General features: G+C 36.1%; 1 protein-coding gene across 1 annotated transcript in view; it reads left to right on the top strand.

The window, feature by feature from the left end:
* Positions 1–15,000, top strand: part of LOC122262654 (post-GPI attachment to proteins factor 6) — a 20,043-nt gene that overhangs the window by 4,585 nt on the left and 458 nt on the right. Inside the window, exons 2-14 of the mRNA XM_043030748.2 lie at positions 376–550; positions 1,990–2,080; positions 2,188–2,310; positions 2,785–2,912; positions 3,824–4,116; positions 4,678–4,973; positions 5,108–5,239; positions 8,155–8,366; positions 8,644–8,788; positions 10,000–10,215; positions 10,506–10,730; positions 11,059–11,205; positions 14,572–15,000. The exon at positions 14,572–15,000 is cut by the window's right edge and continues 458 nt beyond it. Of these exons, the coding sequence (XP_042886682.2) occupies positions 376–550; positions 1,990–2,080; positions 2,188–2,310; positions 2,785–2,912; positions 3,824–4,116; positions 4,678–4,973; positions 5,108–5,239; positions 8,155–8,366; positions 8,644–8,788; positions 10,000–10,215; positions 10,506–10,730; positions 11,059–11,205; positions 14,572–14,826 (2,438 nt within the window). The 3' untranslated portion in view covers positions 14,827–15,000. The remainder of the gene's footprint in view (positions 1–375; positions 551–1,989; positions 2,081–2,187; positions 2,311–2,784; positions 2,913–3,823; positions 4,117–4,677; positions 4,974–5,107; positions 5,240–8,154; positions 8,367–8,643; positions 8,789–9,999; positions 10,216–10,505; positions 10,731–11,058; positions 11,206–14,571) is intronic.

The following is a 15,000-nucleotide window of genomic DNA, read 5'->3' as shown; positions in this document are numbered from 1 at the left end:
TTAAGGTTTTTGATTGATAGAAGCCTTTTTTTTTTTTTAGTAATATTCTTTAAGGTTTGGAAAATTCATATGTTATTTTATTACATTACTATGCATGATATGAATTGTTTGATCCTCAAGGTGATTTGAATGATTACTACTGTTCACTATGAATAGTAGATCCTTTTTCGTAATTGAATTCTCATTTTATAATGATACTGCTTTTTATTAATATCTGGCATTCATTTGAATAACTTGTTTTTATACAGACTTGAAAGATATAGTACATACCCATATTTAGATATATATCTACTGGTGGCAATCCATAACCATGTATATATCCATGATATATGTATATATGGGAAAATCAGATATATTCCTATTTTTTTTTTACAGGTTTGTGTGATACTTTGGTGCCAGAGGTGAGCCAGGAGGGATTGTTGCAGCCCTACTACACCTACCAAGACGTCACCCTCTTTCACTTCCACATACCACATGAGGTGACCCGAGCAACATGGGAGTTTGCAGCCTTTATGGACGACCCGGGATGCCCTGTGCGGGAAGTGCATGTGTAAGTGGAAGTGATATGTAGGTACTTTTGGGAATGTGAATAGGATTTGCTGGAGGCAAAATTTAAATTTACTAGATGGTTTGTTTATTTTGTACTTTATTAACTCAATAAAATCCTATTAAAATATTTTTATGGAGAGTAATTAAGTATGTACTATTATTATGAAAGTTATTAAGATAAGATAATTAGTTAAGAAAAATTAATGGTATTGATTAAGTTATGAGATCACTAAAGTAAAGATAATTACAGACACTCCTTAGTTGGTGGGTAACTCATTGACATAGACTTTGTCCATTTGCTTTATGTTTTATTTTAATGAAAGTAGGACTTTTCCTTCCTTTTTTTCATCAGTAGAGGAGATTTATGAATTAAATGTTTTGGAAGAGGCTTCAGGAAGCTAACTTCATCCTCCGAATCAATAAAGCTTTTTGCAACAAAATAGCCCTAAATGTGATATCTCAGTTTCCAGACTCTTGAGGTGAATTCCTGTCTAGTTTACAGCTCTAATAATGTATGAATTAGCATAGATGCTAAAACATCATCGATGACATTGTGGGAAAACATATTCAACTGCAAAATCTGACAGAATACCAATAATCTCTGTAGTACAATACAGTGATTTGCAGAAGAAGCTTGATAAAAATAAATGCAACCTGAACAGCAGAATACTTTGGAAATTAGTGGAAATCATTTGAATCATTGTTGTAATTCTATGGAGCTGTTACATTTAGAAAGTAATATTCCATATTCTGACTATACTCATCATAAGGAATAAAGAACAAAGGGTTTCTGGGTTATTCTCCCTGTTAATTCCCAATCAACTTTTTCTGTGGAATAATGATTACTTGTATAACCAACACGCTCTATACAATGTAATGACTTCTAATACACAAAGAATTACTAAAGTATGGTTAGAGATAAACACAAATTGACACTTGATCAGATGGCATGCACAACAAATGCACAATTATATAATTCGCAAGACTGCTTTTTGTAACCTCATGGGTCTCAAACATCAGTGAAATTTAAGATGTTATTAACATTATTACAGGCCACAGAGCAAGTTGCTGAATCCATTCTACAGCAATTTTATGTAAATGAGTCAGAAGATCACTTCCTCATTACAATTACTTCTTGATTATAAGTGAGCAATGTTTTGTTTATGCTGATGCTTTCTTTTCCACCCTCAGAATATCTGTGACTCTGAAAATGTAAGCTCTCCTTTAAGCTTTTAAATGATGGAAAGCTGAATATCATATAACCTGAAGATTGAGTAAATGTCATCACATCCATTTTATACAATTAGATACTCCCATGTAACTGTACATCAGCTTTGCAACCTAATCCTCATCTTTTCCCATCCTTCCTGCAACCCTGCACTTTAGGTTGACAGAAAGTGAGTGTTTTCAGGTATATCAAACAGATTTTTTCTCTTTCAGGCTTGTCCAGCATGGTAGCTATCCAGTGGTTGGCAAAGACAATTCAACTTTCAAAGATTATATGTACATTGAAAGATCAGCAATCCATAAGGTATGTCACCCATTGTATGTTGTTTCAGGATTTATTCTGATAAGTAGGATATGTACTGAAAAAGAAGCATTGTTTTTTTATTATCTGATCTTCCAAAATATTTTCAGGTGACAACATACTCTGCCTACCAGCCGCATGATGCCACAATCCTACCTATTTACAACCCTTTGCCAGGAAGCTGGTTTGCTGCAGCATATATTCCCAACTGGAATGAACAAATGCAGCAGGAGGTTTGACAGTTGATTATTCTCTTCATTCCGAATTATAGATGGTGATAGGATTGGAAGAATGATTTTAAATGTGAATGAAAAGAGGAGAAGGGGTTGGGGAGGGAGGATGTTTTTAGATTTGAATGAAAAGAGGAGAGAATGGTAGTATGAAGGAAAGAGAAAACTAGAAAGAAAGAAGCAAAGGAATGAAATATGAAAAATGAATGTGAGAATGTAATGCTTAAAGATAATCAGACAAGGTTTGTAAAGATTTAAATATAGATATTTTATTAGAGTCTCAGTCTTAAACCTAATTGATATCATTTTTATTCCTTGAGATTTGAACAAATTTTGTTCAAGATATTTGAATGTTGTAATTCATCCATTTATATTTAACACATAGAGATAGCAGTATATCTCATGTACAGTGAGATAATACTAAACAACATGACTGAGTTAGAGAAAAGAAAGATGATTCTTTTTTCTAAATTGCAGGGTATTGTGCACAAATGTCGATACAGTTTAGGTTCTGTTGCCATGTGGAGTCAAAAGGAACAGATACACACCATCAACATTGGGAAAAAGCAGACTGTGTGCACACATGAAAATCTTTCATATTACAGGTAACCTAGTTAGTGCTTGCTGATGTCTGTTTGAGTCACTTTGGTAGTTTTGCTCTTAGTAGAATCTGAGCCATTGTTGTGTATGATTTATTCCCTTTTTCTTTCCTTTTCTTTCTTTTCTTTCTTTCTTTCTTTCTTCCTTTCTTTCTTTCTTTCTTTCTTTCTTTCTTTCTTTCTTTCTTTCTTTCTTTCTTTCTTTCTTTCTTTCTTTCTTTCTTTCTTTCTTTCTTTCTTTCTTTCTATTTCTCTTTCTTTCTTTTCTATTTTTACTTTGGTTTAGTCACCTGCTTTAGTAATGGTATTTTTATTATCATTATTATTTTTTATTATTATTATTTTTATTTATTTATTATTATTATTTGTTTTTATTAATTATTATTATTATTACTTTTTATCTTAGTCTGTGTAGTTTCACATGGTATAGTATCTGAATAAGGGTTATATTTCAGTTGTAGATTTGTTTATTATTAGTAACTGAATTTGAAGAAAATATGAAACAAAATGTTTTCTCATGTTTTTCTATCTAAGCATGAATTTTCTTGGTTCATATTTTTCTAATGAAAGAATCTGAATCATCATTAGTATTATTATCAGACAGTATTAGACCAGTAGTTGTATTTTTAGAAAAATCACCTCCCCTAATATTCTGTTGGTTGCCATGAATTATGCTTGAAACTATGGTAATACTTATTATCTATATAGGATCTCAGGATTCACAATAGATTTAAAAGGAATTGCTGGTCAATTGAAAAATCTATATGCAGCATAGCTTTACAATCATAGCAAATAGGATTTATAGGCAAAAGATTTACCAAGAAATTTGAGGATCTTTCTTCAGTCCTTCCTGTTTTTCTTCATATTATCAAAGCATGTAATATGAGTTCCTAAGATTCCACATCTTGTATGTGCAGGTTTTATGTTCCCTCGCATACGTGGTTCTTGCAAATCAACATCACCAACTGCCGCATACGGGAGGAAATCATCAACCATGACACGGGGGAACGCCTTTTCCGCTGGTGCATCCGCTCGCTCTCCCTCCAGGCCAGGTCACTTCCGACCTTTGACCCGGATGGAGGGGTGGCCAACATCTCTCAGGGAGGAGGTCACTTATTCACTGAGACCAGGCCCTTTTCTGATGGGTATTACTATCTCCTAGTAAACACCGAAGGAGAGACAATGATAGACATCACTATAGAGACTAAAGGTTGGTGTATTTTTGCTCTGAAAGTAGGTGTTTTAGATAGTGATATTTATTTATTTATTTATTTAAACGTACATACATATACAAGTAGATATGTGTATGTATGTATGTATTAGTAGTAGTTTGATTTATGACTTTTTTATGTGTATTGAGCTATTTAGATATTCATGTCTGGCAGAAAAGTGATGGTTCTCTCAATGATACAATGATGGGGGTGGGTTGGGATTATTTCCAAAAATACTTTCTTCCACCATGATTGAAAATCAAAAAGGTTCAAGATTTATAAAAGAACACTGGAAAATCCTAATGTCACTTCAGAGTGTTTATACATATGTATGTGTTTGTGCATGTGTGTCTCTGTCTATGTAAATGTACATGTTTATATTATGCACATACATTTGTACATATATAGGTATATAGTTAAATATGTAAATATACACACACATTCTATATGATAAATTATCATTTGTTGGCTGTTTCCAATGTCTCCCAGAACTGACATCATGCTTTATCAATTTTCTGATCGACTTGTATCATGCTATATTAGTTTTCTACATATTTCAGAATGTGGTGGTTCATTGTCAGACAGCACTCCACATATACAAGAAATAAAGACATCCAGTTTCATGGAGGTGTCGTCAAAACAGGATGTCAGGTTGGATGGAACTGTGCCACCAAACATTACAGTATCAGTCTCCACAACCAGTAGTACCTCAGGCGATCAGCAAGCATTAGAAGACACAATGAGACCAAGAAGGGAACCAGACAGTGTACCTGATGAAAATCACAAGTGTTACCCAATCCTTCAGTTAGCCCGCATCAAACACCCTAGTGACTTTACAGATACCTTTTTAATTCAGGTACATAGAGCAGTTTGTAGATTCCCTTGGTAATAATTTTTTGCAACTTGTGATTTACATTATTGAGAGAAGGTAGTGAGTGTAATTGTCAAATTATATCGTAAGAAGTTTTTAATGTCAGTTCTTTTTCACAGGGACCAGAATGGTATAGTACCTGGCTTTCAGTGCGAGGAGATGTTCCAGTCTTCACTCACCTAACATTGCTGCCTTTCACAGATATTGGGGGAACACTTAGTATCAATTTACACATGGATGAGATTCTTATGGTAAGTACGCAAATATTTACATATTTTGGTGAAAGCATTTTGCTTCTTTTACCATCAGTTGTTTAACCCCTTCAACACGAGGACGAGTATATTGCGTCCTCGCAGCGCTCGCGTCAAATCCGAGGACGTGCATACTGCGTCTTGGCTGAGTTCTGGTGGAATTGAGTTTTCTTTCTTCCGGATACTGTACGAGATCTTTCAGAATAGAGGTCGGATATAATACGATATAATACTTGACTTTCATTATTAATATTTTATTACATAAGAGTGGGATTCGCTTATACCAGGGGAGGCATTGATGGGCCCTGCTAGCAATCATTTTATTATTTATTCATGGAACATTATGTAAAAATATTAAACACATTATGATTAGTTTACCATACTATTTCAATCGTTTTCTTTGGTCATCTGAGTGAGGCCTCCCACCAAGGTCACTCTTTCCATCTTCCTCCCAACCCATGTAAATAACTTGTCACATGTATATGGGGGAAGAGGTTAACTGCATATTTTGATATATAACACATGATGATTATGTTGAGGTTTTGGCTATAAACTTGTAGAGGTTTTGGCTTAAAACTTGTCATATTCAGTAGCGACGTTTAAAATTTGGCGCGCGCCGGCAGCTCAGATACGGGGCGAGGAGCGTTTTCTACTGCCCGTAGTGAGGGGGTTAAAAGACATGCTTAGAGCTGCATTAGCACAGGGTAGTTAGGCCAGTCAATCTAGTACAGTGATTCCCAAAGTGCGTGCCGTGGCATACTAGTGTGCCGCCATTATCTCCTTGGTGTGCCGCAAAAAAAATATAATTTTGCTAGGGTTTGAGAATTCCTCATTGATCGGCAAGAATAATACTTGTACTGCGAATGACAGACTGGTCAAGTACGTGTCCAGTATGCGTCTATAAGCAGCCTGCTTCCAGCCGCTCCCTACTCCCCAATATGTGTCAGTGTGGCCTTGACTGTGACTAGAGGAAGTTACTCTTTTGTTTTTTCAAATTGAGCCTGAGAAAAATGGATAAATTCATCATAAACAAGCGTAAATGTGATGACTCTAGTGGAAGTGACGTGATGGTTGATGATAAGCCTAATTCTACTATCCCAAGTGTAGACCTAACAAAGACAGTGGCAGTTGCTAGCAAGAGTAAACTATGTCATTCATATCAGAACAACAACCTAGCACTGGGATTCACTTGGTGTGACGATGTGTGAACTAGGTTCTCAACCCTCACTAACATAAAGTAAGAAAAGGTCAAGACTGCTGAACGTTGAAGAAGAAACGAGGGTATGCCTGTCGAGTGTTCCTCCTAATACACTGCTGATATGCAAATCCAGTCAAATATCAAAGGGCAGGTGTGCCACCAAAATATTAATTGTATCTTATTGTGCCATCATACTAAATAGTTTGAAAACCACTGATCTAGAATGACTAACCAATCTCTTAAGAGTCACAAAGTCACTAAGACAGGGACCTTGCTATTAAAAAGAAGGGCCTCCCATATCTAGTTGACTTGGAGATGATTGCATCAGTACGAGAAAAATTACCTACTGAGAGGGAGAGAGCAACTGCCTTCACTTCCCCTCCCTGAATGCTTCATCCTTCCACCACCCCATTAACTAATGACAGAATACACATGTTTTCCCCTCTCCAAGGCAATAGAAAAAATTATGAGCCTATTGATGTCAGAAATACAGATTTTTTTTTTCTTTTTTTTATTACACATGAACTGAGTCAGTTAGTAGGTCAGTTGAATTGATTTTGTGGATAAAATTACCAAGGTTATTATTACTATCATTATTGTCCTTGTTATAGTAGTGGTAATATCAACAATAAGAATGATTCAGATGAGAAGTTTTTTCTTGAAAATTCAAGGAATGGAGCAAACAGATGAGGTCAGGTATGCTTCATAATTTACTCTGGTGGCTAAGCCCTTGCAAAGCCATCTATATTTAGAAGAAAATAAAATACACTAGAACAATCATACATGGATTACACAGCAAAGGAAGATAAGGAAATGGCAAAACACAAAGAGTGTGAAAGACACACATGCACACACATGCACATTCCTGCACATTCCTGCACATTCCTGCACCTTCCTGCACCTTCCTGCACACACATACACACACATGCACACAGACATATGCATACCTATGCACTGACATTCTAACTTTTCATTTATTTCAGAAATACAGCTTCTTAATGTGTTTCTGCAAAGCTGAGTACCCTCTCATGCAGTACACATTTTTTGTTTATAACAAGAACATTTGGTTGCAATAACAGCTAATAAAACAGTAAAATATATATTTAGTAGACACTTCATCCATCTCATACAATAAAAGGATGTATGGTAATTAGCCTACCAAATTTTTAAAGTTTATGCCACAATCATGGCAAGTCATAATCATGGTGAATAGGGCTTTAGGGTTAGAGAGCAATGATACGCTTTAGATACTGCCAAAACTTGCTTTTTGGAGAAAGGGTATACAGGAAAATGTATTATTTTACAATGCAAACTGTGCAATCTTGAAACCTTCTATGCTTACTTCATATTAAGGCAATTAATAATTCTCATTCTTACTTATTATACATTCATTACAATACTCTGTTCATTGTTGCCTTTTTAAAGCAAATGCAAGAGATTGTTTCATTGGTATAATTACACAGCTAATAGAAAAATAAGGTAATTTTTTAGTAGTAAAGTACTTTATTTATTTTACTTTACTTAATCTCTATTTTTGCTTTTATTTTTTAGTGCAATTCTTTTGTATTATCCTGATTAATTTGGAGTTCATTGTAATTATGATAATTAATTTGACAATTTATTGTCAAAATCACTTATATCTTTACTACACTCAAATGTTAATTTTTATCTTTACTACACTCAAATGTTAATTTTTATCTTTTCGCTCTTCCCTTAGAATGCAACAAGCCAACTGATTACGGTAGTAGGGTGCATCCGGAAAGCCCGCCCTCCAGAGGTCAAAGACAACTTGCTGGTCTGCGATGACAAGCAGCTCACGCTCAACATAACCTCTTTCTCATCGAGTACAGTTGCAGACTTTATCCTGATCCCATTCCCAGAACCAGACACTTGGTACCTCGCCCTCCAGACAATCTGCTATTATAAAGGGTATGCTTGACTGATGTTGCAGAGGCATTTGAGTTTTGATAGTTCTCCTTTGTCACCTATCTTTTCTGATTTATTGATTCTACTGTTTTCTATTGTAATTATTATCTATGTTATTATCTTGAGTATAATTTTTTTCTTTTTCTAAACATTCAGACATGAAAATACTAATTACTTTTCCCTGGGCAATTAAAGTAATTATCTGTACATCTTCTAGCATTTTTTTTTTTTTTTAATAGTTTATACAAAAGCTGAATCTTGTATTATATTTTTCAAACAGGGCCAAAGCACCTTGCAAGGTAGACCAGGTCATGGTTAGCGTTGACATCCGAACACAGCCTTGTGTCTTCACTGGGGAACAGCCTTGTGGTGGTCATGGCTTGTGTCAGGAAACACATCGTGGCATGTTTTTCTTCACCAGCTGTGTGAGTTGACTGTTCTCTTTTTTTTCCCCTTGTCTTGTTGTTTGATGTTATTTTTAATAATTTTCTTGGGTGATTCATGTCCTTGTGCTAAACCCCCTGATAAGAGTGAGTGGGAACTGAGGGAAGATTTTTGGGGAACATACACTGTTTCTACTTGGGCATAGTCATGAAGGAGTCTATTAATAGGCATATCTAACCCCACTCATTTTCCCTATTCTTTGAATTTTTGCAAAAAAAGATTTTTATGGCTGTTATTGTTATTATTATTATTATTATTGTTATTATGATAATTACGATAATGTCCTGACAACAAAGTAGCTCCACAATAGAACTTACAGTTAATCATGATTTCAAGACTCCCTCTTCAGGAGAAAAAATTAAATCCTTGGCAGTCAAATACATTGTAGATAGTGAAGCATCAAATTTGAAAAAAGTTACCCCTCATAGATGAGTGCGAAAAAAAAATGTAAATAAAACATATTAAGCGACAAAACATTGTATACCATGTAAAACAAGAAAGCTTGTATTTATATGTATACATGGTGAAAAGACATTAAGACACCAGAAGGTGACTCTGATATATGATATTACATGTTGCAAAAGGGGAATGGGGAGGGGGAAGGATGGGAGATTGACTGAATGAAATATGATATACATTACTAGAATTACTATCTCACACACATTACATTCCATTCACAACAAGAAGAGACTGGAACAACCATGACTTGTGATTTGTTTGAAGAGAGGAGGGTGAATATGTAGTTGTATGAGGTTTATTAGTTGCCGATATACATACATTAGTTGCCACTATACATACATCTTTAACCTGTTAACACCAAGGTGACAAAATATCGTGTCGAGTGGTGGCAGGACCAGCTGTTGGGGACGAGCTTTTTTATCATGGCTATCGTCCTGGCCGGTTGCTGGGTGATTGAGTGCGTAGTGCTTGGACGCGGCCACAATGGGCGAATAGCCTAGGGCGTCAGACTTATGCGTTTGAATTATCCTGGAGTTTTGACCATTTGGAGCCAAAACAGCCCTGTCACAACGGGTTAACAAGCAAAAAAGATGTACCAGTTTTTTACAGCTCTTAGAAGATGATGAAAAATTCTGTGGTTAATAATTTAGCAAGCCCTATTTGTGGCAGATGAGAATTTAGGGATTAGAATTATAAAAGATTTGAGAATTAATCATGTCATGATATTTTACAGATATGTACAGCTGGCTGGGAGGGATGGGGTTGTGAGGATGGAGCAGCTTATCAGGGCTGGAATGCATTCCTGACAGGACTCTGCCTTCTGACTGTTAGCAATGTTTTCTTCATACCACCCACAATTATTGCCATACGTCGCCGCCTCTATGCCCAGGCCCTCCTGTTCACTGCAACCATGATTGCATCCATATTTTATCATGCTTGTGATAATGAGGTAAGAGTTGCTATTATTTACTCTATTTTGTGAAGTCTCAGGGATTACAGAAAGATGATTTTACTCATCTTATATGGTAAACATCAGAGATGGCTCACATACTTCAGGATAAATTTGATTTAGTAATGATTAAGACTATGACAAAATTGAAAATATATATTGATTGTTGAGGGCTTTATTCAACTTGAAGATATTGATAAAATACCTGTTTCAATCTGCATCCTGAGCAAGAAGATTGCTATCAAAATCTTCATATCCTTTGGCTGACCTATTCTTGTTCATCTTTTCAGGTGCTGTCATACTGTTTGACAAAATATGAGGTGCTGCAGTTTACTGACTTCTTCTTCTCACTACTTTGCTTTTGGGTGACCATTGTCAATCTAGCTGGGATGGATGAAACATTGTGTCCATTCCTACACACTCTTGGAGTTGTTATCATTGCTCCTGCCGTCCAGTATAGCAGAACAGCCTTAGCATCCTTTACCTTTCCTATGGCTGTTGCAACTGCTATTCCAGTGAGTACTGAATATGTTGTTTTTATTTTTGGGAGATGATTTGTTCCTGAGTGTTACTAAGTATGAGGATTTACTATATGTAATTAAATTGAAGACTTTGATTGTGACAGTGAACTCTTATCAAGCAACACCCTTATTTCAGATTGTCCAGGGAGTTACATAACAAGTAATATCCACCTTATTCCTAAGTTCCAGCTATATATCATACATGAATAAGGGGTGTTTAGATTTATATATTTATATATACATACTATAAGCGGGGAAAACAGTGATCACCATAGCGTTTTTTAAATTATTTTTTAATTTTTTATTTTCTTCCTTTTTCCAGATCTGCCGCATTCTGTACCGGCGGTGGCATAAGGGATCTTGGCCTTCAGTCCAGCCTCGTCAGATACTCTACCGTGGGACTGGCGTGGCTCTCGCCCTCATTGGCCTTATGATGTTTGCTCTTATACAGACCAAGGATAACTACAAAGTAGGTTTTGTGTTTTTTTGGGTTGAAATGGAATGATGGTTTATATGTAATCATGTATTATAGGGGGAAAAAAGGGGCAAATTTTCTTCTGTTACTGATATTGCTTTATTCTCTTGTAGCATTATTAACAAAAGAGTACTTTATAATAATGTACCTCCTTGATCCATAGTTGAACCTCTGCCTCCCTCAGATATAAGCCAGAGAGTGAAGTACTAAAGGAACTAGACCACAGAGACCCAACAAAAGGATTGTCAAACTAGGATCTTACTAGCTCCATAGAAATTAATTATCTACTAATACTAGAGTAATGATAGTGAGGTTTTATAGACAATCCCTGTGGGCATTCAGTGGCATTGGTTCTAAAATTCAACTACAAAGTCAGATACAAAGTCAGGTTCAACTCTGGTTTAGGGAGTTTCATTATACATCTATATCAATTCTTGAAATATAGCATTTTAAGAATGAATCATTGGACTATGAGAGATGAAAATTGGTATCTCAATATAAAATCAGTCAACTTTTGTATTGAGTACAAATTAGTGTAAACTAAATACCATTTCTAAAAATCGATCCTATTGTATAAAATTCCTTGGTCTATCTATTTTTCTTCTTTTTTTTTATTCACTAAACACCATTACTTTCTCTTGATTTGGAGTACTTTTGCTATTGTATATAAGTATGATATTTGGAGATTAAGAAATTTTCTGCCTTTTTGACTTAGTAGACACAAGGTGCATGAATGGAGGGAGTGGGGATTAGAAGAAAATGCTGAACAGAGATTATTGAATTTTTAACCTTTTCCCGACGGGGCACTTGCTACGCGAAGACCCCTATGCCGGGCGATTGCAATATTGCATTGTAATCGTCACAGTGGCATGACGCCCTGGCATCGGGAGTTTGGCTGTGTCACACGAGTGTGACGCACTGTCGTCATAGGGTTAACATGCTTTCAATTTGTATTAAACAATTTTTTGTGAGCAATCTCAAAGTTCACTGACTTATGTTTTGAGAAAAGGGACTTTTTAACCCATTCACGCCAGGGCGATTCTGGCTTTGCATGGTCATAATGTCGAGGTTTTGGAATGCACAAGCCTAATGCCTTGAAACTCTCGGGTGCACGGCTGCCCGCTCGCTCACCCCGAGCGCCGGCCTTGCCTAGATATCTCGTTACTGGTATCTGACGCAAAAATCACGAAAAGTGTCAGCACGTCATCCAGCGCGAGTGAGTTAATTCCTTTGATTTGAAGACATACTATGCAGAAATGGAGGGTTTGGAGAGATAGAAGATAAATGATTAAACACAAATAGTTGAACTTATTACAACCTTTTAATTAGCACATGAACAACCAATAGTTCCTTAGCCTATTGACAATTCATTGTTATCAGGAGGTGTAATGAGAGGGCTCTAGTACTCTAGTCTAGTAATGGATCATCAATCAACCATAATCAAATCTGACATATTCTAACACTTGCCGCAAAGTTGATATTTGCCATAGAAAGCTGACTTTAGGCTAGTTTTAGTGTAAGGATTGCACTTTCTTGATATTAGAAAAATGTGCATAAAGGAGATAAACAAGTAATATCAATGAGTTGATTATTAACCCATTCACAACGGGATGTATTTTTGGCTACTTCTGCTTCTGCCAGGAAGAGAACAAGTGCAGGACACTTCATTCTGGGGTGATTTCATGCCATACGGTGCTGCACTGAACCTCTCATATCGTTTTTCACCTGCCCTATCCTTATAGTTTGCATGGTTGCATCTACAGTGTAAAGCATGTAAAAATATTGCCATGTTCAGAGGAATTATTTTAGTTGAAAACATGTTACAATAATGCTTTTCTAGTGTTATTTTTTTTGTACTTTGCCTATATTCTTCACTTCTATGTGATAATGACAATGGAAAGTGGAAGTATTCTTTTAGTGGGGTATCAAGAAAGATGTTTTATACTTAATGAATCTCGTGACATGACGTGATATGATATCATGGGTTATCGACAAATTAGAAATAGTAATTTTTTTATTTTATTTTATTTCTTGGCCAGTCACATTTGATTTAACAATAATTTTTCGACTCGGATCTTTTTATTCAACTGATCAGAAGCAGAAATTACCATGATGTCATTGATATCACTTATTTTTCAGTGACATCATTTTTTTCTTTACATTATAACACATTTTATAACATTCAAACACCTAAACTAAAGTAACAGTCCAAGAAATTATGAAAAATAATTACATCTAAGAACAATCTAGTGTTCTATTGCTGATGTTTCAGCAAAACACAATTGGGCCACCCAGATCTTGCTGAGAAAATGCACAATGTCTCAGGATGTTACCCGGGTCTGGGGATAATTTCCAACCACATGATAGGACATCAACTGGTGTGAATGGGTTAAAAAAAATGTCATCCTCTCTTCTTGAAATATGCCTGTCAAGAAGAGACAAGAAGAGATACAATTTAGATTTTGTTATTATGAGATACAGGAATAAGTTTTCTTCGATTGATGTGTAGTTTGGTAAAAATAAAAAATTATGATAGAGTAAAAAAACAAATAATCTTAAACTTCTGGATCTTCCTAGTTGGATCAAGCAGTTCTTTTAGATGCATGTGTACCAAACTTAGTTTTTATGTAGAATGTAGAATTTGGTCTAAATGCTAAGATTAGAAGTAAACTTACATAGAAAGAAAGTGAAAAAGAGTCAATTGAATTTAGCCAAAAGTCAAAGATATATCAGTCTGTCTTAGTTAACAATTTAATAGATTTCCTTTCCATTGGTATTCGTTTTGTTTTTTTGCTCATTCATACTTTGGGAAAAGGACCTAACTTATTGGAGTTTCTCCAAGGATCACAGATATCTTTTTTATATATACTCTTGGAGCATACCATCTGTTTGTCTTAACCCATTCACGCCGGGGGGATTCTGGCTTTGTATGGTGGTAATGCCGGGGTTTTTGAACGCATAAGCATAACGCCTCAAGATTCTTGGGCACACAAGCCGCGAGCCTGGGCTGCCCGCTCACTCACCCTGAGCGCCGGCCTTGGCCAGATATCTTGCGTCTGACGCAAAGACCATGAAACGTGTCAGCACATCATCCGGTGCGAATGGGTTTAAGTGATGATATCATCTTAATTGGCATGTTAAGAACTATTATTCAGGCAAAAATAAGGACTATAAATCATTGTCTTTCTGGATATCAAGGTTTCATATAGCATTAGACCTTACAGCAAATGCTACAGAGCTCATAGTTTTACTCATTGCCTGCATCCATTAGTTCCAAGAAAATGATCTTTGTAAAAAGAAAAAATTCCTTATCTCCTCCCTTTATATATTTGAAATTAATCCCATTATCCCTCTTTGCAGTATGTGCACAGCGCCTGGCATGTCATCATTGCAATCTCTCTTGTCTTCCTGCTTCCGTCCCAAAACTCGCCTGACTCGGGCCACAAAGTTCCATACCCAACAGTACAGTTCTCGGCCTCCTCCATGGTCAGCGACGATGCCGAGCTCATCGACGTTGGCTCAGCGACGGTAGATTATACTGCATCCTCTCCGGTCTTCCAAGTCGCTTCGGATGTTGATTTCCTCCTGGCAGATAACAGCGAGGGAACACAATGATCGGGCAGGCACTTGCTCGGGTTCAGGTGTGACAATGGTGTTAAGTGGTAGCGCAGGTTTAGTGGTCCGGGAGAACTTGACAATATTTTCAAATGAGTTGTGCTGCATGGGTAGATTCTGTTTGATAGTAGACAACAGGAATTTATTTTCAGGAAGAAAGGTTTATGTATTTTG

This window comes from Penaeus japonicus, unplaced genomic scaffold, assembly GCF_977035675.1.
Source record: "Penaeus japonicus unplaced genomic scaffold, GWHDUDI00000001_assembly GWHDUDI00000001, whole genome shotgun sequence".
Taxonomy (NCBI): domain Eukaryota; kingdom Metazoa; phylum Arthropoda; class Malacostraca; order Decapoda; family Penaeidae; genus Penaeus; species Penaeus japonicus.
The sequence above is the reverse complement of the archived record's forward strand: the minus strand, read 5'-3'. Positions and strand labels throughout refer to the sequence as shown.